At 50.2% G+C, this 26,982-nt stretch overlaps 1 protein-coding gene across 1 annotated transcript; it reads left to right on the forward strand.

The window, feature by feature from the left end:
• Positions 1–1,724: 1,724 nt before the first annotated feature.
• Positions 1,725–26,188, forward strand: Tgfb3 (transforming growth factor beta 3). Its single transcript, XM_075947980.1, has 7 exons — positions 1,725–3,512; positions 12,205–12,368; positions 12,632–12,761; positions 19,333–19,440; positions 21,251–21,422; positions 23,886–24,039; positions 24,954–26,188. Exons 1-7 carry the CDS (start codon positions 3,167–3,169, stop codon positions 25,110–25,112), a joined length of 1,233 nt encoding a protein of 410 aa, XP_075804095.1. The 5' UTR covers positions 1,725–3,166; the 3' UTR covers positions 25,113–26,188.
• Positions 26,189–26,982: the final 794 nt, after the last annotated feature.

The raw sequence follows: 26,982 nt of genomic DNA on the forward strand, positions 1-26,982 counted from the left end.
TCCATATAGGCACCAACTATTCCCTTGTTCCTTCTTCCGTGGTGCTGGTTATGCAAGAAGGATTAACACTTGGCTTTTTCAGTTTCTTGTAAGCTCCCGCCCACTTCTTCCCCAACTTTGAGAAGACAAAGGGTGAATGGTACTCACCCTGGGCAAAGAGAATCCCCAGCAAGCAGGGGCTGGCAAATCTTACCTAGCACTTGAATCATTTGAGAAGTGAGTTTAAAAATATAGCTGCTCTCCAGACACGGGCGCGAGCGAGGCAGAGAACGTATAGCCTGGAAGAGAAGTCCCTTGATGACTACCTCCTGTGTTGTATAGAGTTAGCCCAAGAACCTCAGCCTCTGGGGTCACCCCATTTTAAATTTCAATATTCCCCAATCGGGGTACTCTCCTCCTTCTCTGTCCCATCCCTCATATAATTTTATGTATTTAATGTTTAACACCCTCTCCCATTGGGAAATGCAAATTCCATAAAAGCGAGATCTGTTTTGTTTATTAACTTATCCTCTGTGCCTAGAACAGTGCAGGGCATGCAGTAAACAAAGGCTATCCTTCAGGGTTGAGGAGGTGGGTCATCAATTAAGAGCACACACTGCTCTTGCAGACGTCCAGGGCTGGATCCCTAGCATCTATGCTAGGCAGCTCACAACCTCCTGTAAATGGCTGCCCTTATCTGGCTTCCAAAGATACCCACATGCAAGTTCACAAGGACACACACACAATTAAAAAAAAAACTCTTTAAAAAATCTATTTCTCAGACTGGCGGTGGTGGTGAACACCTTTAATCCCAGCACTCAGGAGGAAGAGGCAGATAGATCTTTGTGAGTTGGAGCTCAGCCTGGTCTACAGAGCGAGCTTCAGGACAACCAGGGTTATACAGAGAAACCCCATCTTGAAACAAAACAAAATAAAAAATTCTATTTCTCAGATTGCAGAAGCAAACATAGCAAAATCTGGCAATAAAAAGGCAGAGCTGAAATGGTGGATCGATACCTAAAATCTGTGTGACCTTAAGGGAGTCATTTTTAAGGTCTCTGTACACCTAAATTTCCTAATTGAAATAATTGTCTTTCCAGATTGGACAGCCTGGAATAGACATCTCCGTTACCCAGACGCAGTGTGACCTTGAAAAAAGTGAACTGTGCCTCGGTTTCCTCCATCGTAAGGTAAGACATTAACACCCCTTCAATTGAGACTTCAAAGCAGGGCTCTCAGAAAGGGTCCAAGAAGGCCATGATGAGACTGGGAAGAAAGTGGGCAGCTCGATCTGGGTCTGGCCTAACTTAAGCTGCTCGTGGGGACGAAAAAAAAGACTTAGGACCCGGTCGGGAAATGGGCTGGGGCCAGGTGCTGAGTCGGCGGGAAGGGAGCTGCGCTCACTCGCACGTGGGACTGGGGACTTGACCGCGAGATCTGGTTGTACTCGTGGTCCTGCGGGGCCGAGCTACCGAGCCTCGTCACTGGCGGCCCGGCCTCGCCAGAGGGCACCCTCGGCCTTCCGGAAAACGCCACCATCTACCCAAGCTGCAGCCGCCCGGCTCCCGGATGGTCAATGAAGAACCGCAGCCAGGATCGCGGCTGAGCCCGGTCCCACCCTCCGGCCTGAAGAGGGTGACCCTGCTACCCGGTCCCGTTCCCCAAGCAGACTTCGCGTGTGTCCCCGACCCGGCCAGGGGGCGAACGGGGACGCGGGGGAGGCGAGAGAGCGGGGCGGGGAGCGTGGACTGACAGCTGGCCCCGGCACAGAGGGGCCGGGGTAGCAGGAAGGAGGGGGCTCGGGAGTAACTTTCCAGAAAAACAGCCAGCGTGTAGCAGGAATGACTCCAAGAGGTGGGGGGAAAAAAGTTCAGTTACCACGTCGAAGCAGAGGACTCGCAAAGTATTTTTCAAATGGGCTCGGCTTTTCCTGTGCCTGTTTAAAACATTAAAACCGTGCAGCAAGAGAGGCTGCGTGCGCTGGTCCCTCCCTCCCCCCTCCCTCCCTCCCCCACCCCAGGCCGAGACGTCATGGGAGGGAGGTATAAAATTTCAGCAGAGAGAAATAGAGAAAGCAGTGTGTGTGCATGTGTGTGTGAGAGAGAGAGGGAGGAGAGAGAGAGAGAGAGAGAGAGAGAGAGAAGGGGAACGAGAAAGGGAGGGAAGGAGAGGGCCGAGGGTAGGGGACTGAGCCACAGCGAGGCGAGACACAAATGAGAAGAGGCTTGCGGACCAAGGAATACCGCTTTCCGGAGTCAGCTGCGGTGAATCGGCTTCTATTTTCTTTTCCTTCTGATTTTTTTTCCCCTAAAGAGGAGCAAGGGACAGAAGCCATGACCGAGGGAGAAGACAAGCTAAGATGCTGGTGACTGTGGGTCCAAGTGGATTATCCGAGCTGTCTCCAAGAGGCCTGCCCTCTCTGCTTGCCAGTTGCACATAATCGCTCTCATCCCAGCCAATGAAGAGGAGAGGCAGCGTGAACAGAGTCATTTAGAGAGCCCCCGAGGAAGTGTAAACAAAGGGGAAGCATGAATGGAGTGCTCAAGAGACAAGTGTGTCCTGCACTGCCCCCACCTTTAGCTGGGCCTGCCGCTGCCCAGCCCTGCCTCTCCCCACATACCCACTGGTGATTTTTTTTAAAAAAAAAAAAAACAAATATTTTTTTTCTTTTCTTTTCCATTCTCTTTTCTTATTCTTCTTCGGGGCAAGGCAGAGATTCTGTTTTTTGGGGCCCAGCCATGGCCCTTCTGCACTTTCTTTAAAATACCCACTTTCTCCTCATCACCAAGCAGCGGTTGGCAATATCAGATATCCGCTCTATTTATTTTTACCTAAGGAAAAACTTCAGCTCTCTTCCCACTCCCAGCTGCCTTGCCACCCCTCCCAACCCTCGGCTTGCCCTCCACCTGGCCTGCTGGGAGCCAGAGCCCAGCAGAACCTGTTTAGACATATGGACAAGAATCCCAGCGCTACATCGCACACACAGTCCGCTATCTTCCCGGGGCTGCCAGCGCTTCCTGGGAGTCCTGAAGCCATCACAGTGCAGTGAGTTCATGCACCCTCTTGCCAAGCCTCAGTCTTTGGGATCTGGGGAGGACGCCTGGTTTTCCTCCCTCTTTCTACTGGGGTCTCCTCCTTGCCAGGCCTCCCCTGCCCCCTGGCCTCGCTCCTGGGCTCACACCTGAAGATGTACTTGCAAAGGGCTCTGGCGATCCTGGCCCTACTGAACTTGGCCACGGTCAGCTTCTCTCTGTCCACTTGCACCACCTTGGACTTCGGCCACATCAAGAAGAAGCGGGTGGAAGCCATTAGGGGACAGATCTTGAGCAAGCTCAGGCTCACCAGTCCCCCCGAGCCATCGGTGATGACCCACGTTCCCTATCAGGTCCTGGCTCTTTACAACAGTACCCGGGAGTTGTTGGAAGAGATGCACGGGGAAAGGGAGGAAGGCTGCACTCAGGAGAACACTGAGTCGGAGTACTATGCCAAAGAGATCCATAAATTCGACATGATCCAGGGGCTGGCCGAGCACAGTAAGTCCAAACGCTTGCCGGGTGTCTACTCTGGAGGGGATGAGCTGGAAATGGGTGTTCCGCAGAGGGGGTCTGCTGGTGGTTACACAGCAGAGTGCCCAGGGTTCACTGCAGAGGTCAGGCATTGCAGCTGCAGCTGGGTGGGTGGGTGGGAAAAGGAGACAGACATTCTGGTAAGAGACAAGCACTTCAAGAGGCCAGGAGTCCCGGAGCCAAGTGGCGTTCCGAACTCCTATCACATGCCTGATGGAAATTAACTTGGGATTGTATTGTGCCACCTCAGGAAACATGTTCTCACACGTGTCCATAGAGCTTAACTGTGAGCACACGGGTCCATCAAAGGGGGGGCTGGTTGGCCACCATATCCTCAGGGTCCTCTGAGTCCAGCCATCTCCCCTTAGTCTCCCAGCTTTTCCCAGCTCCGTATGCCACATCTCTGGGTCAGTTTTCCAGCTCTCAGGAAGCACAGTCCCTGCCCCAAATTTGTTTGCCAAGTTTTTGGAAGCCCGAACAAGATATTAACTTCTTGCAGCTTGGGCCCTTCAGTCTAACACACACACACACACACACACACACACACAGAGAGAGAGAGAGAGAGAGAGAGAGTGAGAGAGAGAGAGAGAGAGAGGCACACACGACCCATGTGAGCTAAGAGTGGGAGGGTAATGCATGTATATTCCCACATACGTGGACTTTTGGAAGATGTGGGCTCTTACATTACGCAGTAGACAGATTCCTATGTGTAACGTGGGGCCTCCTGGGCTAATGGACACAGGAGTGCAGGATGGAGGCGCTGGCTAACCCAAAGCATCTGTCTGCCATGGGGGTGTGGGTGGGAGGGATGGCTGTGGGGGCCATGGGGATGTGTGTCTGGGAGTGTTTCTTCCCAGGAGGCTGCTATCTGCGGAGGAGCCGTGAAGCTTCTGGGGGAGACGTCTGTGTGTGTTTGTACACGTGTGGAAGTCATGTGTGTTTACTGAACGGGGATTTAAAAAGCCTCAATACAAGAGAGAGAAACTGGCAGATGTTGAGAAACTGACAGCCCAGGAAAGAGGAATGTGAGCTGTTCCGGGCCTGAATCCGGGAGCAGCTCTGTTTGCTTTCCCTGCCAGCAGGTGTCCTCCGTGCCCTGGTGACTTCAGCCCAGGCCCACCTGGGAGGTGGGCAGTGCCCGAGTGGGGTAGGAAGATGGGCTGGAGCCAGGAGGGTGGTACAGTCAGAGTGGCCACGGGGCAAACAGCAGGAGGCTAGAGAAACCTGGCTGCAGAGAAGGGACGGGAATGAGCGCCAATGGGTGGAGTGGCTCTCAAGGAAGATGCAGAGGCCAGCAGGGAGCTGGCCTGCACCAAGCAGAAACCTGTGGTTTATGGAGGTGGGGTGGAGTTTCTCGGTGCAGTTTCCTGGGTCTACCTGGAATGTTCTTTCTTAGGATCAGGCTCCTTGGGGGAGTTGAGGATGGAAAGAAGGCAGACCCAGAACTCCCTGCCGAGGGTTCCCCTTTGGTGTTGGTACGGGGACTTCCAGGTGACCATGGTTTCCAGTCTTCCCGGCCTAGATGGGCTGAGCCCTCAACTCCTTGGTCACCTACTAAAAAGCAAGTCATAGTAGCCACAAATATCAGAGAAGGTTACAAGCCTGAGGAAAGCGGAGAACAAGAGAGTAGGCCTGGAGCCTTCCTAGCCTGGGTCAGGAGGAGAGTCTGAAGGAGGGACTGAGTGATGAGGGCCCACCCCACCTGGAGCCCTGGGCTGAAAATGAGCACTTTACAAGGAAACGAGGCAATATCTGTGGTTATTGCGCAGAAGCCCAGGGCTCAAAGTGGACAGCCTCAGACAAAGCCAAGACAGCCCCCCACAGATGTGCGTTCCCAAGCTGTAGCATCAACATCAAGGGAGTTCAAGACACGGGGCAGAACATGGGGGCTATAGAGTCATGGTCTAGCCTGTGCCAGCTTGGCACAGTGAACAAGATTGTCTTCTAGATGCTGAGGCAGAGCCAGTGTTCACTGGGACACAGGCAATGCCACGGAGGCTCACAGTACCAGGCTCTCTGCACTTGGCATAGGCAATACGGTGGTTGAACAGACACCAACCTGGGCCTGTCCTGTGGCTAGTCAGGTGTGGCTCACCCCGGCTGCATGAGGCACACTCAGTACAAAGGAGGCTATGGCAGCTGCTGAGCAGAGGAGAAGACTGTCCTGAACTTCTCTTGTTGCTGCTGTTGTTCTCAAGACAGGGATTTTCTGTGTAGACATGGCTGTCCTGGAACTTGCTCGGTATCCCAGACTGGTCTCCAACTCAGAGATCCACCTGCCTCTGCCTCTGCCTCCAAGTGCTAGGATTAAAGGTGTGCGCCACCACTGTCAGACTGAGGGTACAGGGGACCAGCTCTGGGTCTATGTTGTTGCATTGCCAGGAGCTCCATGGCAGAGCTTTGTGGGACAGGGGGCCGGCTCATGAGATGATGTTCACGTCCATATTTTGTCACTACCAGAGGATAGACATTTGGAGGGAAGTGACAATAGGTCCTGGAGCAAGGTGACAGGGACCCATAGAGAGGAAAAGCAAAAGTAGGACTCATTTCCAGTGGGAGGCAGGGCACCAGAGTGAGAGCAGAAAGAACTGTCTTGTAGCCCTGCCCTGTCATGGTTAATCTGTTAAGTGATCTAAACTAGAAAGGATGTGTGCGAAACGCATGCTAAGCGGCAGTGTGCATGTAAAATGCACAATTCGAGGCCACCTTTAATCTTTAACCCGGGGGTGGCAGGGACAGCAGTTACAGCCTTTGTAATCCAGGTACCCGGGTCCTTGGGAATAGCTGGATTTGTTTCCAGCTCTGACTGTTGGAGGTGGGGCTAGAGATTCTTACGCCACGCATGCTCCCCCAGCTTCAATGAATGGGTTTCCTTTCTCTTTTAGACAATCTCAAGCAGGTTAAGCAAGCTCAGCCATGTGGTGTTTCTTCCCAGAGCCTCAGTTTCCTCGTGTGAGGTCATCTCTCGGCTCAGTTTGACTCTGAATGAATTTTGTCACGTCTGGAGATGATTTGCCTGGGTACCTTCTGGGAGGTAGAGGCAAGACTCTATAATCTTATGATTTTCTAAGATGTTGCCATGGGAGATGAATAGATGCTTTCTCTGACTCATGCCGTGGAGAAGGATGCTGTCTTTTCAATTCTATATCATTCATGCAACTATCAGCCTAAGCATTATCTTTGTCTTTTGTCTTAGATGCATTTATATCTTTTCTTTTTTTCCAAGATAGGGTTTCTCTGTGTAGCTTTGGAGCCTGTCCTGGAACTCGCTCTGTAGAACAGGCTGGCCTCAAACTCACAGAGATCTACCTGTCTCTGCCTCCCGAGTGCTGGGATTAAAGGTGTGCACCACCACCGCTCGGCCTGTGGCTTGTTTTTATCAGCAAAGGGAAGTGCTAAGACAAACGCACACTTCCCCAGCAGCAAGAATACCCAGTGATTTGGGCTTTCTTTTCTGGTTGCCACCTGTATATTTTGTTCATTATGAAATTTCATAGGTGTTCTGCATTGAAAGAACTCACATGCCACAGGTATCAGTGTCAGACACACAGTAGGGCTCTGGCTATCCAAGGGGGCCCAGAGAGAATAGCTGGGTCCCATCTCTCCCTTACAGAACAGGGCTAACATAGAGACATCCTGTGTTTTCAACAAGCTTAAAGACAAATGCCTTCAGAGACCAGGATGGGAGTGCAGATGGTTCTAGAAGAACAGCCATGGCCCAGGCACCATGGCAAAGTAGTTCAGGTCATGGAGAAAGTAGGTGTCTGTGGTGTGGCTGGGGCAGGAGGCTCTGAAGCCCCCGTGACCTGCTAAAAGAGGAAGCCACTGTGTGGCTCTTACTGATTTTTGCATTCAGGAATGTAAGTCCGGCTTGATTATAGCTTATCATTTCTCAGGATAGTAGAGAATCTGGAAATCTCTGTGAAATTTCCCAACTTGTAATACAGACTTAAAATGTTTATGGGCTTCCTCCACAACACGTTTAAACATTGGCTGAACAACACATCGAATTCATTTCAAGGTTAATCCATGTAATGTTTGAGACCATCCTGGCAGGGCTTTCTCAAGCTCCCAGAGCCCTTGAAGCCACGGTACCTTTCTCAGAAAAAGGATGAACTTTGCTTCTCTATCCAAGCTCCATACTGGAAACATCTAGAAAACTTGGGGAAACTGCTATGGACTCACTCAGTGCGGTCAGTCTCTGGGTAGTGGGGTTCACTGGTTTAAACACTCTCTAAGTGACCCCGTTGCTCATATCTGTCCTCCGCTGGCTCCCAGAAACGAGGTGCCAGAGCCAATACCCACCTATCGGAAGGCATTTTAAGAGGTCGTTAACTACACATACATTTCCTGGTTGTCCATGGACACTGTGCATGCATTTCCTGGGTTGTGTGCTATTCTTCCTTCCCAATGCGAAGCAGACACAAAAGAGCGTCTGTCACTATGCGGTGTTCCAAGAAAAGGAAACAGTTGGAAACAATGTCCTTTATGGAGGTGACTCGTGCCCTCTTGACCGTCAAAGGCAGAGGTGGGGACTAAAGGGTCCTGGTCATCGAATCTAAGGCAATGCTAGGGTGCCAGGGCCATTTTGAGGAATCCCATCATAGCTGTTGCTGAAACTACTACTATCTTTCCATTGGGAAATCGCCCAGGCTCACTCTTTCAGGGTCTCAGATTCAATAAATGGAGTGCCGTCAAATCCTACCTGGGTTCAAATCTCACCTCTGCCACCTACTGCTTGAGTGACCATGGAAAACCACTTAGCTTTTCCAATGTTCCGTTTTCCCATGGGTAGAATGATACATTTTATATGTTCTCTTTATTTTCAAGTACTGTCAGAGGAGCTACATAAAATGCAAGGTGGTATATTACATCTTTTGTGTATTTACTTATATGATTCATTCCATTAATTATTTTAAGCTGTTTTTTGTTTGTTTTGAGATAGGGTCTTACTAAGTAGCTCTTACTATATATTAGCCCTGGACTCTTAAAACTTCCTTATTAGATTTATTAATGTGTGTATGAGGGTACCTATGTATGTTTGCACTTGAGTTGGGGCCAGATGAAAACTTTTTGTAGTCTGTTATCCTCCAGTGTGGGTCCTGGGCATCAAACTCAGGTCATTGCACTTGGCAGCAAGCACCCTTACTCACGAAACCATTTTGCCAGCCCATGGTCCCAGGCATTTTTTAAAAAAAATGTTTTTTTTTATTTTATGTACATGGGTGTTTTCCCTGATTGTATGTCTATAGCATATGTGTACCTGGTAACCTTAGAGGCCAGAAAGGGGCGTCATATCCCCTAGAACTGGAGTTACAGATGGTTGTGAGCCTCCATGTGAGTACTGGGAATTGAACCCAGGTCCTCTGGAGGGCAGCCAGTGCTATTACCACTGAACCATCTTTCCAGTTCTAACCTCAGGATCTTGATTCCCCAGCCTCCACCCCCCCAAGTGCTTCCCATTTCTTCTTGATTTGCTTTACAATTTTCACTAAGAGGGGCTTGTGACGGGGTATAGGAGCCTGAGTGACGGAGTGGACGCTAGCAAGGACAGTCATCCTGAGGACTCTGTTAGGGCATCGCCTTCCCTGTTCCCTGACTGCCCACTGCCTCCGCCCCACTCTGACCCCTTTCTCCTTAGCCACCACATCCTGCTTTCTTCCCTCCTTTTATACCTGGGTGCACACTGCTCTGACTTCTGCTCTCCTACCAGTCACTGCAGAGGCCAGATGGGTGCCATCCTCTCCCAGACCAAGTCTGAGTCATTGAACAGGTCACCCGCCCAAGTGCTTGTCCACATCCAGAGTTACAAACCTGCCAACTTACGTTTGAAATTGCTGGGGAGACAGCTCCATTATGACATGTTTAAGCAATTAGGAATGTGTGCTGCTCTTGCAGAGGGCCTTAGTTCAGGTCTCAGCACCCACCTCAGATGGCTTGCAACCACCTCTAACTCTAATTCCAGGGGACCCAGTGCCCTCTTCTGGCCTCTTTGGGCACTGCACTCATGTGTACAAACCCTCCACACAGATACACATAAGTACACATGATTGAAACTTGAAATAAAATGTTTTTTAAATGTGTGCTTTTCTTGTGAGAGGCTCCGGGTTCTACTTCTGGCTGTCCTCTATACATACCCATACGAGAATTGCCATCACCAACTCCTCTCTCTCTGGTCCTATTTAGACTGGCTTAGAGAATAATTGGCAGTCTTTGTTTCTTCAAGGCTAATTATTAAGCAGGGCTTCGTTAGCTGGTATTCATACATTTCTTTCCTACATCTGTTCCATTAATTTTCCTCTAACCACGAATGTCAGGCCCACCAGATGGCAATTTTCAGAAACACCCACTCATCCTTTCCTAAAGCCCAGGAGTGTGCTTGCTGGTTTCAGGCCTTAGATCTGCCCCGCCTTGCCCGTGACTCCTAACCCACCCCTGGGGGTGCTTACCCACTCATTCCAGCCATGTCCATTATGTGTGGAATCTGCGTCTGGGAGCTCGAATTTCGAGTCCTTTGTCACCCTTTGTGTAGACAGATTTCTCTGGTGTCAACCTCAGACCTGGATGTTATAAAGGACGCAGGGGCGGGAAGAAGATGGAGGCTTCCACTCTCCTTTGTCTGGCGTGGGACTGTGGAGAACATCTGCTGCCTTCTGGCTGATGGACAGGGATGAAGAGAACGGCGGGGTGACACGGGCTGGCATAGCACGTGCTAGCAGGGGTGACCCTTTGTGCTGGCTAATTCTATGTCAGCTTGACACAAACTAGAGTCATCAGAGAGGCGGGAACATTAACCGAGAAAATACCTTCATAAAATTCAGCTGTCGGCACGCCCCTAGGGAATTTTCATAATTAGTGAGCAGTGGAGAAGGGCCCAGTCCACTGTGGGTGGTGCCAACCCTCTTGGTTCTGGGTTCCATAAGAAAGCAGGCAGAACAAGCCATGGGAGCAAGCCAGTGAGCAGCACCCCTCCATGGCCTTTGCATCAGCTCCTTCCTGCAGGTTCCTGCCCTGTTTGAATTCCTGTCCTTCAGTGATGGACTATGGATGTGGAAGCATAAGCCAAACAAAATTCTTTCTCCCCAAATTGCTTTTGGTCACGGTGTCTCATCACAGAAATATTAAACCATAAAGAGAAAATAGTTGAGACAGATAGCTCTTTTGATTTGAAATATATCCCCCCCCCCCACCGCCCAGACTTGAGATATGGCCTTTTTACCATAGAAACTGACCTTTATTTAGGTCTAAGCCACAGCATCGATTCAAACACTTTCTGTAACTCCCTATTACCAGTAGGATGAAGTTTGGGCTCTCCGTTTCACACGCGGTGTCCCTCCAGCCTGATGTCTCAACCTTCTTTCTCTTTGCTTCAGCTTGCAGTTGCGGGTCTCCCAGCCACTCTGGCCTGACTCTGCCTCGAGTCGTCCCTCTGTGTAAAACCCCTTTGTCCTCCTGCACTGTCCTCCCGCAGGGTACAGATTGCTGTACTAATTACATGACCCTATTTGATCCTTCTTCATTTCTTCCTGCCATTCCTCTGCATCACCAAAGGTTCTGTGATGTGGGTCCGTGCCACTCGAAGGCAGGGACTGTGGCTTCTGTCATCAGCATCACACCTGGCTCATAGTATTTATTTTGCATATTTTATTTTTAAAAGATTTATTTGTGTGTGTGTGTGTGTGTGTGTGTGTGTGTGTGTGGTGTCTTGGTCTGGGTCTGGCTGTCTGTATGCCTGAGGAGGCCAGAAGAGGGTATCGGATCCATTGCAGCCAGAGTTACAACTAACTGGTTGCAAGTTGCCTAACATGGGTGCTGGGAATTGAACTTGGGTCCTGTGGAAGAGCAGCAGGTGCTCTTACCCACTGAACCCTCTCTCCAGCTTAAGAAATGAATGACTACCTAGTGAAAAAGAACATGAATGAATCAGCTAGCTCTAAGATAACTAACTAAATGACTAACTTCTATCTTCCCAGAATCTGTTTTGAAGTGATTTATTGATTATTTTGTTTCTGAAACTTAGCCAGGGCTGGGAACTTGCTCCATAGCCCAGGCTGGTCTTAAACTGAAGATCCTCCTGCCTCAGGCCCCCAAGTGCTGATATTATGGGCTGGGTTGCCAGGCCTGGCTAAGAATCTGTATTTTTGAAAGATTAAGAAAATTAGTTTGGAGAGCTTAGCAGTTTGGAGATAGCAAGACAGAGAGAGCAGAGCTGGAGAGATGGCTCAGCAGCTAAGGTCACTGATACTGAAGACCAGGGTTCAGTTCCTACCATCTGTGTCGGGTAGCTCATAATTGTCTGTAGCTCCAGTTCCAGAGGATCCAACACCCTCTTCTGGCCTCTGTGGGCACTGCACACATGTGGTGCATATACATACACTTTGGTCCACACTCATAAACATAAAATAAATAGATCTTTTTTTTAAAGACTGTGTGCAAAGGGGACAGTTGCACTTGACTGCCCAGTCTCAGGTACGTGTTCTGTAGCTCCAAGGTCTCCTTACTCAGGACTCTGTATGACTCTAGGGTCACCAGAAATCTTCCTTAAGACCTCAAGCCTCTAGGGAGCTCATTAACAGGACTGTGGCCACTTGGTGTGTGTCTGCTGGCAACACACCGGGCCCTCACTCACTGTGCCTCTCCCCCTTGCTTTCCCCTCTAGATGAGCTGGGTGTCTGCCCCAAAGGGATTACCTCTAAGGTTTTTCGCTTCAACGTGTCCTCAGTGGAGAAAAATGGAACCAATCTGTTCCGGGCCGAGTTCCGGGTCTTGCGGGTGCCCAACCTCAGCTCCAAGCGCCCCGAGCAGAGAATCGAGCTCTTCCAGGTACCTGTTCCAGCTGGAATCCACACACTAGAAGTCAGCCTCTTCCATGTCTGGCCTCCGCTGAGCATGGGTTTGACTGACCTGGTCTGGAGCTGACAGAACCTCTGTCGTTAAGAGGGCTGAGTTACCTGAGGTGCACAAAGGGCGCAGTGTTCAGAAGTCTTTAGTCACCCCGGGCTTGGCTCGCCAGTCCTGGGCACTGTAACCTATCCCTGCTACTCGGTCCTGGCCTCAGATACTCACTCTTTCCTCTGCCTCCTTAGATCCTGCGACCCGATGAGCACATCGCAAAGCAGCGCTATATCGGTGGCAAGAATCTGCCCACCAGGGGCACTGCTGAGTGGCTGTCGTTTGACGTCACTGACACCGTGCGTGAGTGGCTGTTGCGGAGAGGTGGGTAAACTCTTAGCAGGAACCTTTCAGAATCAACCTCAGGTCACTTCTGCCTCCTGAGAGGGGAGAGGAGAGAACTATGGGAGCCATATATCTGGTTCAAAGTCCAGCTTTCTTCAGACTCCGTTCTCTCCTCCATTGTTAAATGCTAGCACTGAGTCTGGCCCTAGGGACTCAGCAGTGAGTGCTCAGATTTCATGGGGCTTTCGTTCTGGTGGCAGAGACACATGGTAAGCCAGTGAGCATATTGATAAGATGGAGTATCAGTCCATGACAATGCGCTGGAAACTAAAGAATCAAGATGATAATGGTTGGGTGCTCCGACACTGATGGCTTCGAGGAGGTCTCATGAGGAGGGGAGTCTGACATTGCAATCCGAGTTGTGGAGCAGCAGGCTGCTTGCTTGTTTCCTGGCTTCTCAGACTCCCGAAATAATCACACAGAAACTGTATTATATAAAACACTGCTTGGCCCATTAGCTATAACTTCTTATTGGTTAATTCTTCCGTCTTAATTTAACCCATATCCATTAATCTGTGTATTGCCACGTGGCTGTGGCTTACTGGGTAAATTTCCCAGTGTCTGTCTCTGATGGACTACATGGCTTCTCTCTGACTCCACCCTTCTTTCTCCCAGCATTCAGTTTAGTTTCCCCCTCCTAGCTAAGCTCTGCCCTGCTATAGGTCCAAAGCAGTTTCTTTATTCATTTATGGTAATCACAGCACACAGAGGGAAATCCCACATCAAGCTAGCCCTTTAAGGTCAGGAGGCCAGGCTAAAGGGAGATCTAAGCAAAAGAAACAGTTAAGGCCTAGGCCCCTGGATGGAACCTGGCTTGATTTGTTGTAGCAGCAGAGAACAGACTGGAACATTGTGAGCCGAGGACGTGTGGCTTCCTTTCAGACCACTGGAAGGTTTGGGGCTTCCTCCAAGTGTGTTGAATGCTATAAGCAAGGTGTGCATGTGGTGCAGTGATGTGACTTACCCCTTTAAACAAAAGCCCTCTGGTTACTGGGAAGTGAAGGGAAAAGGCAAGGAAAACACTTAGGGAGCCTTGTAGCAGCCTGGACGAGGGTGGCAGGGGCTTGGACAGAGGTAGTACACAGATTCATCTGTAACTTGGAGCTTGAGACAATAGGCTAGTATTAGGTATGCTGTCTGAAGGCACAAGAACAATGTCCGATGACGTCTAAGATTTTAGACAGAATGTCCAGATGGTATCATCAGCTGTTGGAGGAAGGAAGACCAGAAGAAGAGACTTGGGGCAGGTTCTGTATAGGCCAATTGAGTTTCAAAGGCCCAGTGTCACTGAACTCTATAACACATATGTCAAATGTCACATGTCCCAATACCAACCCAGCTCACTGTGTCTCCTCATCTGGAAAATGGAGTACGCTTCCACACTGCAGGCTTCCCAGAGCTGCTGTCAGGGTCACATGTATTAGAGAGAGCTTTGTGGGCTTCGATGCACTTTGTAAGAATGAGCTTTCACTGTGCTGAACAAAGAAGCCGAGGTTCAGAGTGAGTAAACTCCTCCACTGAGCTAATCCAGCCTGGAGTAGAATTTTTGTTCCCCCTCGAGTAATAATAGTCTGGTGTCTCCCGATGCCATGTTGGTACCTCCTGCTCTGACAGCTTAGTGGTGGTAGAGGTGATGGAGGTGGTAGTGGAGGTGGTGGAGGTGATGGAGGTGGAAGTGGTGGTGGAGGTGGTGGAGGTGGTGGTGGAGGTGGTGGTGGAGGTGGTGGAGGTGGTGGTGGGGGATGTGGAGGTGGTGGAGGTGGTGGTGGAGGTGGTGGTGGAGGTGGTAGTGGTGGAGGTGGTGGTGGAGATGGGAGAGGTGGTGATGGAGGTGGTGGTGGAGGTGATGGAAGGTTACATATAGGGTCCCATCTGTTCCTCCTGACCTCCACCATCAACAGCTGTGATACTGTCAGCCCATTTACATACTGGAGGCCAGAGTCCCCAAGCAGGAGAATCCTTCAGTGTCCTTGATGTTTGAGGAAAGTGGGGTTGAAGGCAGAGTCACAAGCTGCCTGCTTTTACATTTAGCTCTTAGTCAGCAGGGCTTTTTGTTGTTTCAACAGTTGGGAGACTTCACATAAAGCTCAGGAAGGTGTGGAGGTGCACACATTTAATCCCAGCACTCTGGAGGCAGAAGCAGGAGGGTCTCTGAGTTCGAGGCTAGCCTGGTCTACATAGTGAGTTTCAAGACAGCTAGCGTTGTGTAGGTAAGAAAAAAGGAAAAATAAACAAGCAAAAATAAAAACAACAACAACAAAACCAAGGTTCCTGACTTTTCAAGACTAATTGGAAGCCTGGCCCCTGCCCGTGTATTGGAGCTGAGCCGTAGCCACCCTTCGAAATGTGCTGTGCACATCATTTCTTCCCCAGCCGCCGTGCTCCCTGCGGGTGAGCCTCCAAGGGGACTCTCTTGCCTCCACGATCTACTGGACTCTGTAGGCATCCAAGTCTTCAAACTCCCAGCTACAGGGCCTTGGGAGATAACGGAGTTGATACGTGGTAGGCTGGAGACCCTGCCCTGGCCCTTGAGGAAGATAAGGCCTGTGACAAACAACAGGACTCAATCAACCGTGGCAACACTGCACCCCTGATTCAGGCAGCTCTCCGCTCAGAGCTTACCACAGGCCAGGAAAAGGGGGCTGAGGCAATTCATCTTGGTTTCCCTGTCTGATTTTGATCAGCTCCACCTGGATTTCTCTGAAGCCCTGGGCACTTGGAATGCTCCCGTCCCCAGCTGCGGAGCTCAATGAGAAGTTTGCGTAGGATATGCTTTCCATCCTCCTTGAGACAAAAGAAGAGATCATTTCATAATAAAACCCGTGGGTCCTCCACCCACCACCCCGCCACTGCCAACCCTGAGGTTGGTTTTCCATTGGAACCCTCAGTTCACAGGCAGGCAAATTCTGCCCACCCCTCCCTTCCCTCAGGGGAAGTAGCTGAGGCCTTTGTTCACCAATCTCCTCAAAAGTTCATGGCCCCAAACCAGGTTGCAAACAGGCTCCAAGTTGGAGCAGCTGATGGTGCAGATTGATGGGGACTGAGTCACACCTGTGGCCTGGGAGTCATTCAGAAGCATCTGCAAGCCTGTGTGCTTCAGGTACCCAGGCTGCACGCTGAGGCCCAGAGCTGCATGGAGCTGTATCCAGAATGGAGACCCCAGGCCCTTCCGCCGTTAATGTTGTTACTCATGCAGCCCAGTTTCTCAGTATACAGAGCCAGGCTGGGAGGATGTGCCCAGGGTCATGGTGACATGATAAGAAAGAACAGGCATTTTGCACCTTGGTGAAAGGAAGATCAGTGACTCCATGGTGCCTCGTGTAGCCTGTTCCTTGTCCATGACGATTAGGAAGGGTGGCACACACCAGTGATTCCAGCACTGAGCTGAGGCAGGAGACTGCCAGTTCCAGGCTAGTCTGGAACCGTATAGTGAGTCCTTGTTTAAAACAAATACAGAGTATAGTGTGGGGTCTCTCATCAGAACCCACAACTCTCTGTCTTGATCTTAAAAGGAAGACTCATGGATCAGGTATCTTGGGCAAACTACCTAATATCCCTAACCTCAGTGACCTCTTCTGTACAATGGGCCAATGGTGGTTTTAGTTTATATGATTTTGTTTTGGTTTTTGACACAGGGTTTCTTTGTGTAGCCCTGGCTGTCCTGGAACTCCTTCTGTAGACCAGGCTGGGCTCGGACTTACAGAGATCTGCCTGCCTCTGCCTCTTGAGTGCTGGGATTAAGAGGCATGCCCCACCACTCGGAAGTTTATAGAGACTAAATGAACTATTGCTGGTAAAATCTTGGAGCAGTTTGATAGAGAGTAATGTCAGCAAATGTGGGTAATTGTCACCACCTATAAGCCCTCTCCTAGGGAGAATCATAGGCCGAGTTAGGTCACATGCACACATGCTGGTCACACTATGCTGGTCACATGCACACAGACCTCTCCTTTCCCAGTACGTCCATGTACACACTTTCCCAGTACGTCCATGTACACACGTTCCCAACACACCATGTACACACTTTCCCAGTACGTCCGAGTACACACTTTCCCAGTACACCATGTACACACTTTCCCAGTACATCCGAGTACACACTTTCCCAGTACACCATGTACACACTTTCCCAGTACATCCATGTACACACTTTCCCAGTACATCCGAGTACACACTTTCCCAGTACACCATGTACACACTTTCCCAGTACATCCGTGTACACACTTTCCCAGTACATCCGTGTACACACTTTCCCAGTACATCCGTGTACACACTTTCCCAGTACATCCGAGTACACACTTTCCCAGTACACCATGTACACACTTTCCCAGTACATCCGTGTACACACTTTCCCAGTACATCCGTGTACACACTTTCCCAGTACATCCGTGTACACACTTTCCCAGTACATCCGTGTACACACTTTCCCAGTACATCCGTGTACACACTTTCCCAGTACACCATGTACACACTTTCCCAGTACACCATGTACACACTTTCCCAGTACATCCGTGTACACACTTTCCCAGTACATCCGTGTACACACTTTCCCAGTACGTCCGTATAATAACTTGTTTCTAGAACAGAGACCTTCAAGTTTAAAAGGTGCCCTTGACGTTTCTCTTGGGACGGGACAGATATGGGTGGACTTTGGGGTTATTGAGGAAGTGACTGAGTTCTTAACCATTCTGTCGGAATCCATGTGGTCTGGACCCTTGGGATGCAAGGCTCACACCACGGTGACTGAATCACCATGACCGTACCCGTTTGCCTTGGAGGAGGTGCTGAGCCAGGTGGATTTGGAGGTGTTCTCTGATGACAGGAGATCTTAGGAAGATATCAGGTTGGTTCTGAGGCCACATGACTATTAAGGTGACTTCAGGGAACAGTATGCCCTTCATCTCACTGAGATGTTCACCTGGAAAGTGCCTTCTTTTGTGACCTCACCAGCCAGGACTGGCACTATACCAGAGCCAGCCTGGTTTTCTCTGTGCCTATTTGAATCAGTCAAACATTTTAGTTACTGTATGTGCATGTGTGTGCCTGTGTGTGCGCATGTGCACATACATGTAGAGGTCAGAGGTCAACCCCACTGGTGTTCTCAGAATAGTCAGCTGCTTTGCTTTGTTTGTTTATTTGTTTCAATATAGCCTCTCATTGGGATCTGGGGCTCACTGAGTAGGCTAAAAATTAGGCCAGAGAGCCTCAGGGGTGCTCCTATCTGTGGCTCCCCAATTCTGGGATTCCAAGCATGTGTTACCCACGCCTGGCTTGTTACATGGGCTCTGGGAATTGAAGTCACGCTTGTGTAGCAGGCCCTTTAAAGACTGAACTATTATTTCCCAAGCCTTCATTTCCATGTTTTTCCTTTTCTCTTTGCTTCACTGGGGCTCCTTTTACCAGTGTCTGTACTTCTTTAATTCTGTTTACCAAAACATCAGCCCACAGCTAAGAGGAGAAAAGGCCCTAGCTGGCCCTTTTGCACTCAATGTCTGTCAACAAAGCACCTCTGGGTTTCCTCAAGCTCATTCCCTCCAACCCATGCTATCTGGACCTTCGGGTGTAGCTCCCTAGAGGCGCTGCTGATAAGCGGACCATTCTGTGTTCCCACGCTGCTCATCTGGTGAGCTATCCACAGTCCCAACCTCCCACTACGGTGACAGGCTTTTCAAAGAAACTTCTAAGACATTTTTTTTTTTTACCTCATTACATCTTGTTCCTTAGAGAAAATATAACCACAGTTTGCCTCTTAGAACCTCTGGAATAATCTCCATGGTGATGGTAGAAACGTTGACATGATGATTTACAATGGCCCTGAGTCACCGTAGTGTGACTTCTAGCATGGATTTCTGACTCCTTTACTTCCTCCCTGGTCACCCCCACCCCGCCCTGCCCATCACCATCACCATCACCCTACCTCCAGTCAATCTCCCCACCCCCCACCCCACCCCCCATTCAGCTTTCATAAGTTCCTCAGTTACTCCCCTTCCCTGCCTCATCTATGCTTTTGAGTAACTGACTCAAGTACCTGTTCTCCCAGAAGACACTGACAGACATGAGCTTTTTCTTCCCTTCTCGTGTCCTTGCACTTTGGGTTTTTTTTGTTTGTTTGTGGTTTTTGGTTTTTTTTTGTTTTTGTTTTTGTTTTTTTTTTTCGAGACAGGGTTTCTCTGTGTAGTCCTGGCTGTCCTGAAACTCACTCTGTAAACCAGCCTGGCCTCAAACGCAGAGATCCGCCTTCCTCTACCTCCCGCATGCTGGGATTAATGGCGCGCGCCACCACCGCGCTATGTACCCTTGCACTTTTGCCCCATGTATGCAGGCAACAATCTCTTTATAGCATCCTCTGAAAACGATGACTCTTTCCATCTGCCTCCAAAACGCCCACTGTTTACACGCCCGACTAGTTGTTTGGAATCCATGGACTGCGGCACCCAGTGTGGGTGGCTTACTCTGAGCTTTGGAAGCACTTTTTGTCACCTGTGCCCGGATGGTGGGTGTGCTGCCCTGTCCCTCAGTGATTCTCCCCCTGACTCTGGGTCTTATTTTGCAGAGTCCAACTTGGGCCTGGAAATCAGCATTCACTGCCCATGCCACACCTTTCAGCCCAACGGAGACATCCTGGAAAATGTTCACGAGGTGATGGAGATCAAATTCAAAGGTACCGATACTGAGGTGTGGAGGGATGAGGGGGAGAATAACCCAACAGGAGGCCCCTTGGGAAAGCCAGGAAAGCACCAGCCTCCTTCATAAAGATGGCTGGATTTTTTTAAAAAATTTATTTATTTTTATTTTATGTGCATTGGTGTTTTCCCTGAATGTATGTCTGTGTGAAGGTGTCAGATCTTGGAGTTACAGACAGTTGTGAGCTGCCATGTGGATGCTAGGAATTGAACCTTGGTCAATCTAGAAGAGCAGCCAGTGCTCCTAACCACTGAGCCACCTCTCCAGCCCCCTCCATAAAGATGGCTGTTTTGCTCTTGGGTGACTATGTTTGGCCCCCAAAGCCCTGAGCACAGCGTTCCACTTGGACAGAATACATTAGCATCGACAAGGCAGCAGGCGTCTCGGGAGTGACGAAATCACCAGGCCAGCTGTCCAGGGAACTGGGACAAGAGTGCCTCTTTCATAGCTCGGCGAGCCAACCAAGGCAATAAATGCACACCACTGAGCTGATACACACTCAGCGAGCGAGCTGTCCTCCCCTCTCCCCAGGGAAATGAACTCCAGTGGGGCCTGAACACGAGTGCCCTGACTTCTCAGTTCAGATGTTGCTGGACCTTCTCGAGCCTTGCCCAGGGATTGTCTGAGTTAATGTGGTTGCTTCCCGGTTCCAGCGTTTGACCATGGGCGTTCGTATAGAGTTGGTGCAAGTGCTGAGAGGCTTTGTAGTCTCAGTGTCTAAAATAAGCGCAGTTTTCTGGGGTTCAGGGAAAGTCTCTTTTCCTTTTCTATCTCCATGTTGGGCCACTGAGAAGTGCAGGGGGCAGAAGGCCATCTTGTAGAAGGCGAAGGTTGCTCTTGGTCTAGCAATCCCTTACCCTGCATGGGCTCAACCTCAAACCTTTTATTTATTTATTTTTAAGCTAAGAGTTTGACATCCTAACTACAGTGCCTTTTGCGTCCTTACCTACAGGCCAGGCTAAGGTGTCTCCTTCCCACCATCACAATATTGTTCCTTGTGCAGAAAGACTTAAAAAAAAAAAAGGGAACCACACACCTAGGGCTCCTATTTATCTTATATACCCCAAAGCCCCTTCCTAAGATCAGACTTCCAGAGTTCCTGCCCTGGTAAAGACATTCAGCAGTCAGCCGCTGTCCTTCCCAAACGAGATTCCCCAAGAGAACAAATGCTTCTAAGTTAGGCTTCTCCTTTTCAGCTGAATTTGAGCTCTCTTTCTAAGCTTGCCTTAAAGCTCTGTTTCCTCCTCTGAATTTCACAGTGAAAACACCTCTGAACTCCTGAGTCCAATGGGAATGGCAATGGTTCCTAAGTCTTGTTTCTTTGGCCCCCCACATAGACTATTTCAAACCGTGACATTTTAAATTACCAGTGGGTCTTCTGCAGTATCTTGACTAATTCAAACTCTAGCAGGAAACCCAAAGTCACAGAATAAGTCTCAGAATCTAAAGTGGCAGCCCCAGAGTGCGTGATAGGTACCCACCTATCATGGGGATACTTCATGGCTTCATGAGGGAACCCAGGATGCATCCATCTCGGGAAGGGCAAGGCGCTCTTACGCAGGGAGTTGTGAGGGCATCTGATTAGTGTCTGGAAGGGTAGCCATGGGCACTGAGTACTTCTGATACTGGTGGCCCCCCTCAGTCTGTGCCTTCTCGCAGAGTGAGGGGAGGGACTTGCCCTGTACCTTCCTCCCTCACAGACTGTGCTATCCCTCACCCTGACTGGGCAGCCTGTAAAGACACTGCTTATCTTAGACACGAGGCTGTGGCCTTGCTTCCCTTTGCAGGAGTGGACAATGAAGACGACCATGGCCGGGGAGACCTGGGACGCCTCAAGAAGCAGAAGGATCACCATAACCCTCACCTGATCCTCATGATGATTCCCCCACACCGACTCGACAGCCCGGGCCAGGGTGGGCAGAGGAAGAAGCGGGCGCTGGACACCAATTACTGCTTCCGGTGAGCCTCGGCCCCATAGGGAGTGAGGTCAACCTTCCCTCCTGTGGCACTGACTTGAGAGCTGAGCCTCACACAGTCAAGGGTCCCTGATGCTTTTCACATCAGATAAGAGCATTTATCCTGGTTGACAAGAAGACTGGAGATCTCTTCTAAACCTCTTGTTTTTCTGAGATCCCAGTATCTTCTGTAGCCTGGCTCCATTCAGTCTGGATAAAGTGAGGATGAGGAGGACCAACTGGGATGTTGGTACTGGGGATGCTTGGGGAAAGCCTCCTTACTGTCTTCCTGCCTGTGTACTAGCAAGGCGTGTTTGTGTAGGGGAGATTAGTGCAGGAGCCCATTGGGGAAGTGGGGTTCCCTACTGTCTTACTTTCTTTCCCACTGCGTCAATCAAACAGTCTGACAAAACAGCGCGAGGGAGAAAGGGCTCATCTTACCTCACTGCTCCAGATTCCACCCACCGCGGAGGGGGTGTCAGGTAGGAGCTTGAAGTAGCTGCTCACATTATATTCATAGTCAGAAGAGAAAAATGAATGCACGCTAGTGTTCGGCTCACTTCCTCCCACTCTCCAGCCTAGGGAATGGTACTACCCACATGGGTGGGGTTTCCCCACCTCCATTCTTGAAATCAGGATACCCCCCCAAGCACACCCCCAGAGGCCCTTCTCACAGGCGATTCTGGGCTCTTTCAAGCTGACAAAGAGCAGGATCCATCTCATCTGTGCGGGGTTGGAGGAGGGAATGGATGGGGAATATAGGATGATCGCCATTCGTGTCCCTTGAGCTAGAGAAAATAGCAATGACTTCAGAAGGGATCTACCTTCAGAGGCTGTTTCCCTCCCCGTCCCTAGGCGGGGTTTCTCTGTGTAGCCCTGGCTGTCCTGGAACGGAATGCCCTCTGTAGACCAGGCTAGCCTTGAGCTCACAGAGATCCACCTGCCTCTGCCTCCCGAGTGCTGTAATTAAAGGCATGTGCCACCACTGCCTGGCTTGCAGTTTCTCTTCTTTGTGAACAGCTGGACTGCTCACAGATGTGGGAGGGGTGAGGAAGCCTACACACCCAGGGCTAACAGGAAGAAAATGACATTGGGAGGGGTCTGAAGGATGACGTTCTTGCATACTGTGAGCTGGAGGTGCATCTGTGGACACAGGAAAGCTGGGGTTTGAACAGAGCCTTCCTTCAGGGATGGGTGAGGTTTGGATATGTAGGGATCCAAGAGCAGGGGTGCAGGGGTGCTTCCAGGGAAAGGAGGAGCAGAAAGGGTTAAGTGGCCAGAGAAAATGCCCGGATGGAGTTAGGGTGGGACAACTAAACACACTGTTAAGAGATGGCCAGCTCAGGAAACAGAGGGGAGGCAGTGTGGTTGCCACCACCCACACCAAGACTGGCACAGACATCTGTTCTGTGTATCTATTTGTCAACCAGGATGAATGCTCTTATCTGTGGACAACAGTGACTTCAGCCCTAGGGGACGTCTTGTGGCTGATTGGTCTGGCTGCTTGATTTTGCCCTTGGAGAGAGAGAGACATTCTGATCTCACCTGGGTTGCTTATTGTGCCGGCTCTTCAGCTTCTTGCCTGTGGTCCGGGGGGGGGGGGGTTCTGGAGCACCAGGTGACTTGTCCGTGCTTAAGAAACAAGAAGGGAGGAGCCAACAGCCTTCCGCTCCCAGCTGTTACTTCTCTAAATAATCAAGAGTCTCTGCCAGAGCTTGTCCTACTCCCTGCCAACTTCTCTAGTTCTGCCTGGCCATTAGTCAGGTCCCATGACCACCCGCCTTCAAGGGTGGCCAGGAAAATGAGTATCCCTGGAATGGGAGGAGTCAAAGAAGGATGGGGTTAGGAAGAAACAATGGATTCTATCATGGGTCGGCCTTTTCTTTTTCCTTTTTTGTCTTCCTTCCTTCCTTAATTTCTCCTTCCTTCCTTCCTTCCTTCCTTCCTTCCTTCCTTCCTTCCTTCCTTCCTTCCTTCCTTTTGTTATTTGAGACAGAGTTTCTCTGTGTAACAGTCCTGGCTATCCTGAAACTGACTTTGTAGACCAGGCTGGCCTCAAACTCACAGAGATCACCTGCCTTTGCCTTCTGAGTGCTGGGACTAAAGGCGTGTCTGCCCATGGTTCCATCTTAAAACTTACAACAAATCAGATTTTGGTCAATTGGAAGTGGTAACTTCTTGGTGTCTTCAGAGACCTATTGAAGCCAAGGGCATATGCCCACAGAGTAAGGAAGGGTTGCTGAATGGATTTCTGCAGACAACAGGATTGGAGGGGCCTGATGGACCCACTCAGGTTCCCTGGGAGTCCCAGCTGTAATCAACTGCACTTGAACCTGGGATTCGAAGGACTAGGCTTACCTCCTATGATGGCAGAAGTACTCCAAGGGGAAGCAGGAAGATACACGTGAAGCTTCTTTTGTAGTCAGTCTCCCTTTTTGCTGATTTCCTGTACATGTTTTTACCACAGCAACCTGGAGGAGAACTGCTGTGTCCGCCCCCTCTACATCGACTTCCGGCAGGATCTGGGCTGGAAATGGGTCCATGAGCCTAAGGGTTACTATGCCAACTTCTGCTCGGGCCCTTGCCCGTACCTCCGCAGTGCAGACACGACCCATAGCACGGTATGGGGCAGGGTGCATGCTCTCTGGGACCTGGGGCTCCACTGACGAGCCTACTTGTCAGAAAAAGTGAATGAAAGATTGAATCTAGAATGAGCAAAATCCCTGATCTTGGCAGTTGGCCCAATTCTACTGATTCACACCCTGAAATTTAAATTCCCACCACAGGGGCTAGCACATGGGTAAACAGGATGCTTAGCATGCACGATGCTCTGGGTTCAGTCTCTAGCACACATGCTTAAATGAACACGCACATGGGCACATATGCACACACGTGCAGGGTTCCTACTAGAGTTTCGAGCATCCTTTTTATTTTCTTCATACCATGGAAGTTATTCAACTGTCACATGTCACCCTGTGTCACAGATGTGTGCACCTGGTTGGCAGGATGTGGGGTCCAGAGGTGTTTCTATCTCTGTTAAGACCGCATAAAGCATGTTATATTGTTTTAGCAATAGAAAGAGTAGAGGGGTCCATGTCCCCTGCCACCCACCTTTCTCAAGGGGGACAGAGAGCAGGGCAGTCATCTGTGAAGCACATCTCCACACAGCACAACACTGCCGCATCCTGCCTGGGGCATGCTCTCTGGCAGTTACTAAATGTGCCAAGGTAGTGGTGAGCGAGAACGTTTTCCACTAACGTGGAAGACTATTTGGAGGAGTTTCTTATCAATTGTAAATCCCTAGCAGTGGTCACATGCTTCAGTCAGTAACCCAAGTCCACGGAGTCTGCCTTCTGTCACGCGGACTGGCTGCAGCTAGTCTCTCATCCAAACTCTTCCCACAATCCCTCTTAAACAGCCTCTGTGGCCACGCTGCTACATGCTCACTCAGAATGGGCTCTAGAAATTACATAGCGTCTGGAACACAGATTCAAGGCTTGGCTCTGTCCTGCTAAATATGTGACCCCACCCACAGGTGCTGGGACTGTACAACACCCTGAACCCGGAGGCTTCAGCCTCACCATGCTGTGTGCCGCAGGACCTGGAGCCCCTGACCATCCTGTACTATGTCGGCAGGACCCCCAAGGTGGAGCAGCTGTCCAACATGGTGGTGAAGTCGTGCAAGTGCAGCTGAGGCCAGCCTGCAACAGAGGAGGAAAAACTGCCACCACTGACTGCTGCTCCTTGGGAAACCAAAGCGACAGACCTCACTCTAGAGGCCTGGAGCCCGCAAGCCCTGGCTCCCGGCGAATGGCCGAGAGGGAGGCTTTCCTTCTGGAACATTTCTTTCTGCTAGCTCTGAGAATCACTGTGGTAAAGAAAGTGTGGGTTGGTTAGGGGAAGGCAAACTCTTGAGAACATGGCATTTCTGTGGTACAGACAGAGGTGGTGGGGTGGAGGAGAAAGGATGTCGCGGCACCATGGTGTGTGGCAGTAGGACGGGGCTACCCTAGGGAGGAGGTTGGGTAGAGTGAGGGTCAGTGAGGGTCAGACTGGAAGGCTCTTCAGATCTGAGGTCAGCTCTGCTCATTGAAGTATCACATCTGCTCTAAGGGATCGGGATGACATTAGAGGCGGCCGGCATTTTTCTTCAGACAGGTTACCAAGACAAAGTCCCCCCCAGAGTCAGATCTCGCACTGCCTGGGACTAAGGACAATCCGTTCTTTTTCGCAAACTGCCCTCTCACACCAGTATCGTGAATCATGACAGATAATGCAATTAGTTTCTGGGCTAGCAACTAGCTATCTCGGGTCCTCTGGAGATGCCGAACTCAAAAGCCAAGGTCAGAATTTGTTCTCTCGAGTCTTCCCTCAGGGCCCCTCCTTTTGCCTTCTTCCTTGGTCGTATTTCCCCATGAACATTTGGCTAGACACCTTCCAGGTAGGTCAGGGTTGGCTCTCTGGGTCGTGGGTCCACACAGTCTGGGGCATCAGGGATCATTTCCCTCTTACCCTCTTAGACTCCATGCTCCCCTGGGGTTCCTGGAAGCAGGTGCTACATGCAAAAGTGTCTGGGGAGGCTGCGCGTGTCTGACGTGACGACTTGGCCCCAGACGCACAGACTGAGGTATAAAGACAAACACAAATATTACTCTCAAAATCTTTGTATAAATAAATATTTTTGGGGAATCATGGATGATTTCATCTTCTGGAAGGTTGCTTCTAGAAACAGTAAAAACCTTGTTCTAAGGTATATGTATGTCAGACTCCATAAATGTCCTTTGCTTAATTTCACATTGGCATCTACCTACCAGAGACAACAGTCCGGGCAGAAGCATCCCTCATTGTTTGGCATGAACACACTGGGCCCACTGTTCTGCCTCTAGCACATGAGAAGACTGCACCATGTCTAGGCACACTTCCCTCTTGCAGGGTACATTATTCTCAAACATAGAGACAGTGGCTTAGATGTGTAAAAATTTATAGCAATCTTGTGGCCGGGGAGAGATGGCCCAGTGGGGTAAGTGTCTGTTGTGCAAATGGTACCCTAGTCTAGCTCTCTAGAACCCATGCAAAAGTCAGGCATAGCCATGGCCATCTGTAATCTCAGTCCTGGGGACGGGGAAAGTGGCCGAGTCAGGTAATTCCTGGAGGCTCTCTGGCTAGCCAGTCTAGCTGAAATTACAAACTCCAGGTCAATGAGAGAGCCTGTCTCAAGAAATAAGGTGGAGAGGAACACACACACATACACACACCCCTCTGGATAACTGTAAGGTGTGTACCCTTGTGTGTAGGAATGTGCCATTAGATTCAATCTAGATGATACACGCCACCAGTTTTGGAAACCACGTCAAGCCTTAGAGAAGCCCCATGTGGTAGATGGTTCCAAATGAGACAGATGCTGTTAGCAAAGGCAACCAGGAACTCCTTTTCAGACGGCGGGCCTCTTTAGAGGCAAGAGATCCCAGGGCAATGCAGAATTCCACTGTGGCTTAGCATCTACGGTAGTCTCTGGACTGAGCCAGCAGAGCAAGGAACCCTCTGGTCTTAGCAGCTATGGAAAG

The sequence above is a fragment of the Microtus pennsylvanicus genome, chromosome 14, assembly GCF_037038515.1.
Source record: "Microtus pennsylvanicus isolate mMicPen1 chromosome 14, mMicPen1.hap1, whole genome shotgun sequence".
NCBI classification, from domain to species: Eukaryota; Metazoa; Chordata; class Mammalia; order Rodentia; family Cricetidae; genus Microtus; species Microtus pennsylvanicus.

What these genes read in the sequence shown, in the direction of transcription:
- Tgfb3 (XM_075947980.1), top strand. Translation starts at nt 3,167, where the DNA reads ATGTACTTGCAAAGGGCTCTGGCGATCCTGGCCCTACTGAACTTGGCC. An exon ending in TGAGTGGCTGTTGCGGAGAG is followed by an intron (nt 12,762 to 19,332) that starts GTGGGTAAACTC and finishes CTTATTTTGCAG; the next exon opens with AGTCCAACTTGGGCCTGGAA. An exon ending in CAGACACGACCCATAGCACG is followed by an intron (nt 24,040 to 24,953) that starts GTATGGGGCAGG and finishes CCCCACCCACAG; the next exon opens with GTGCTGGGACTGTACAACAC.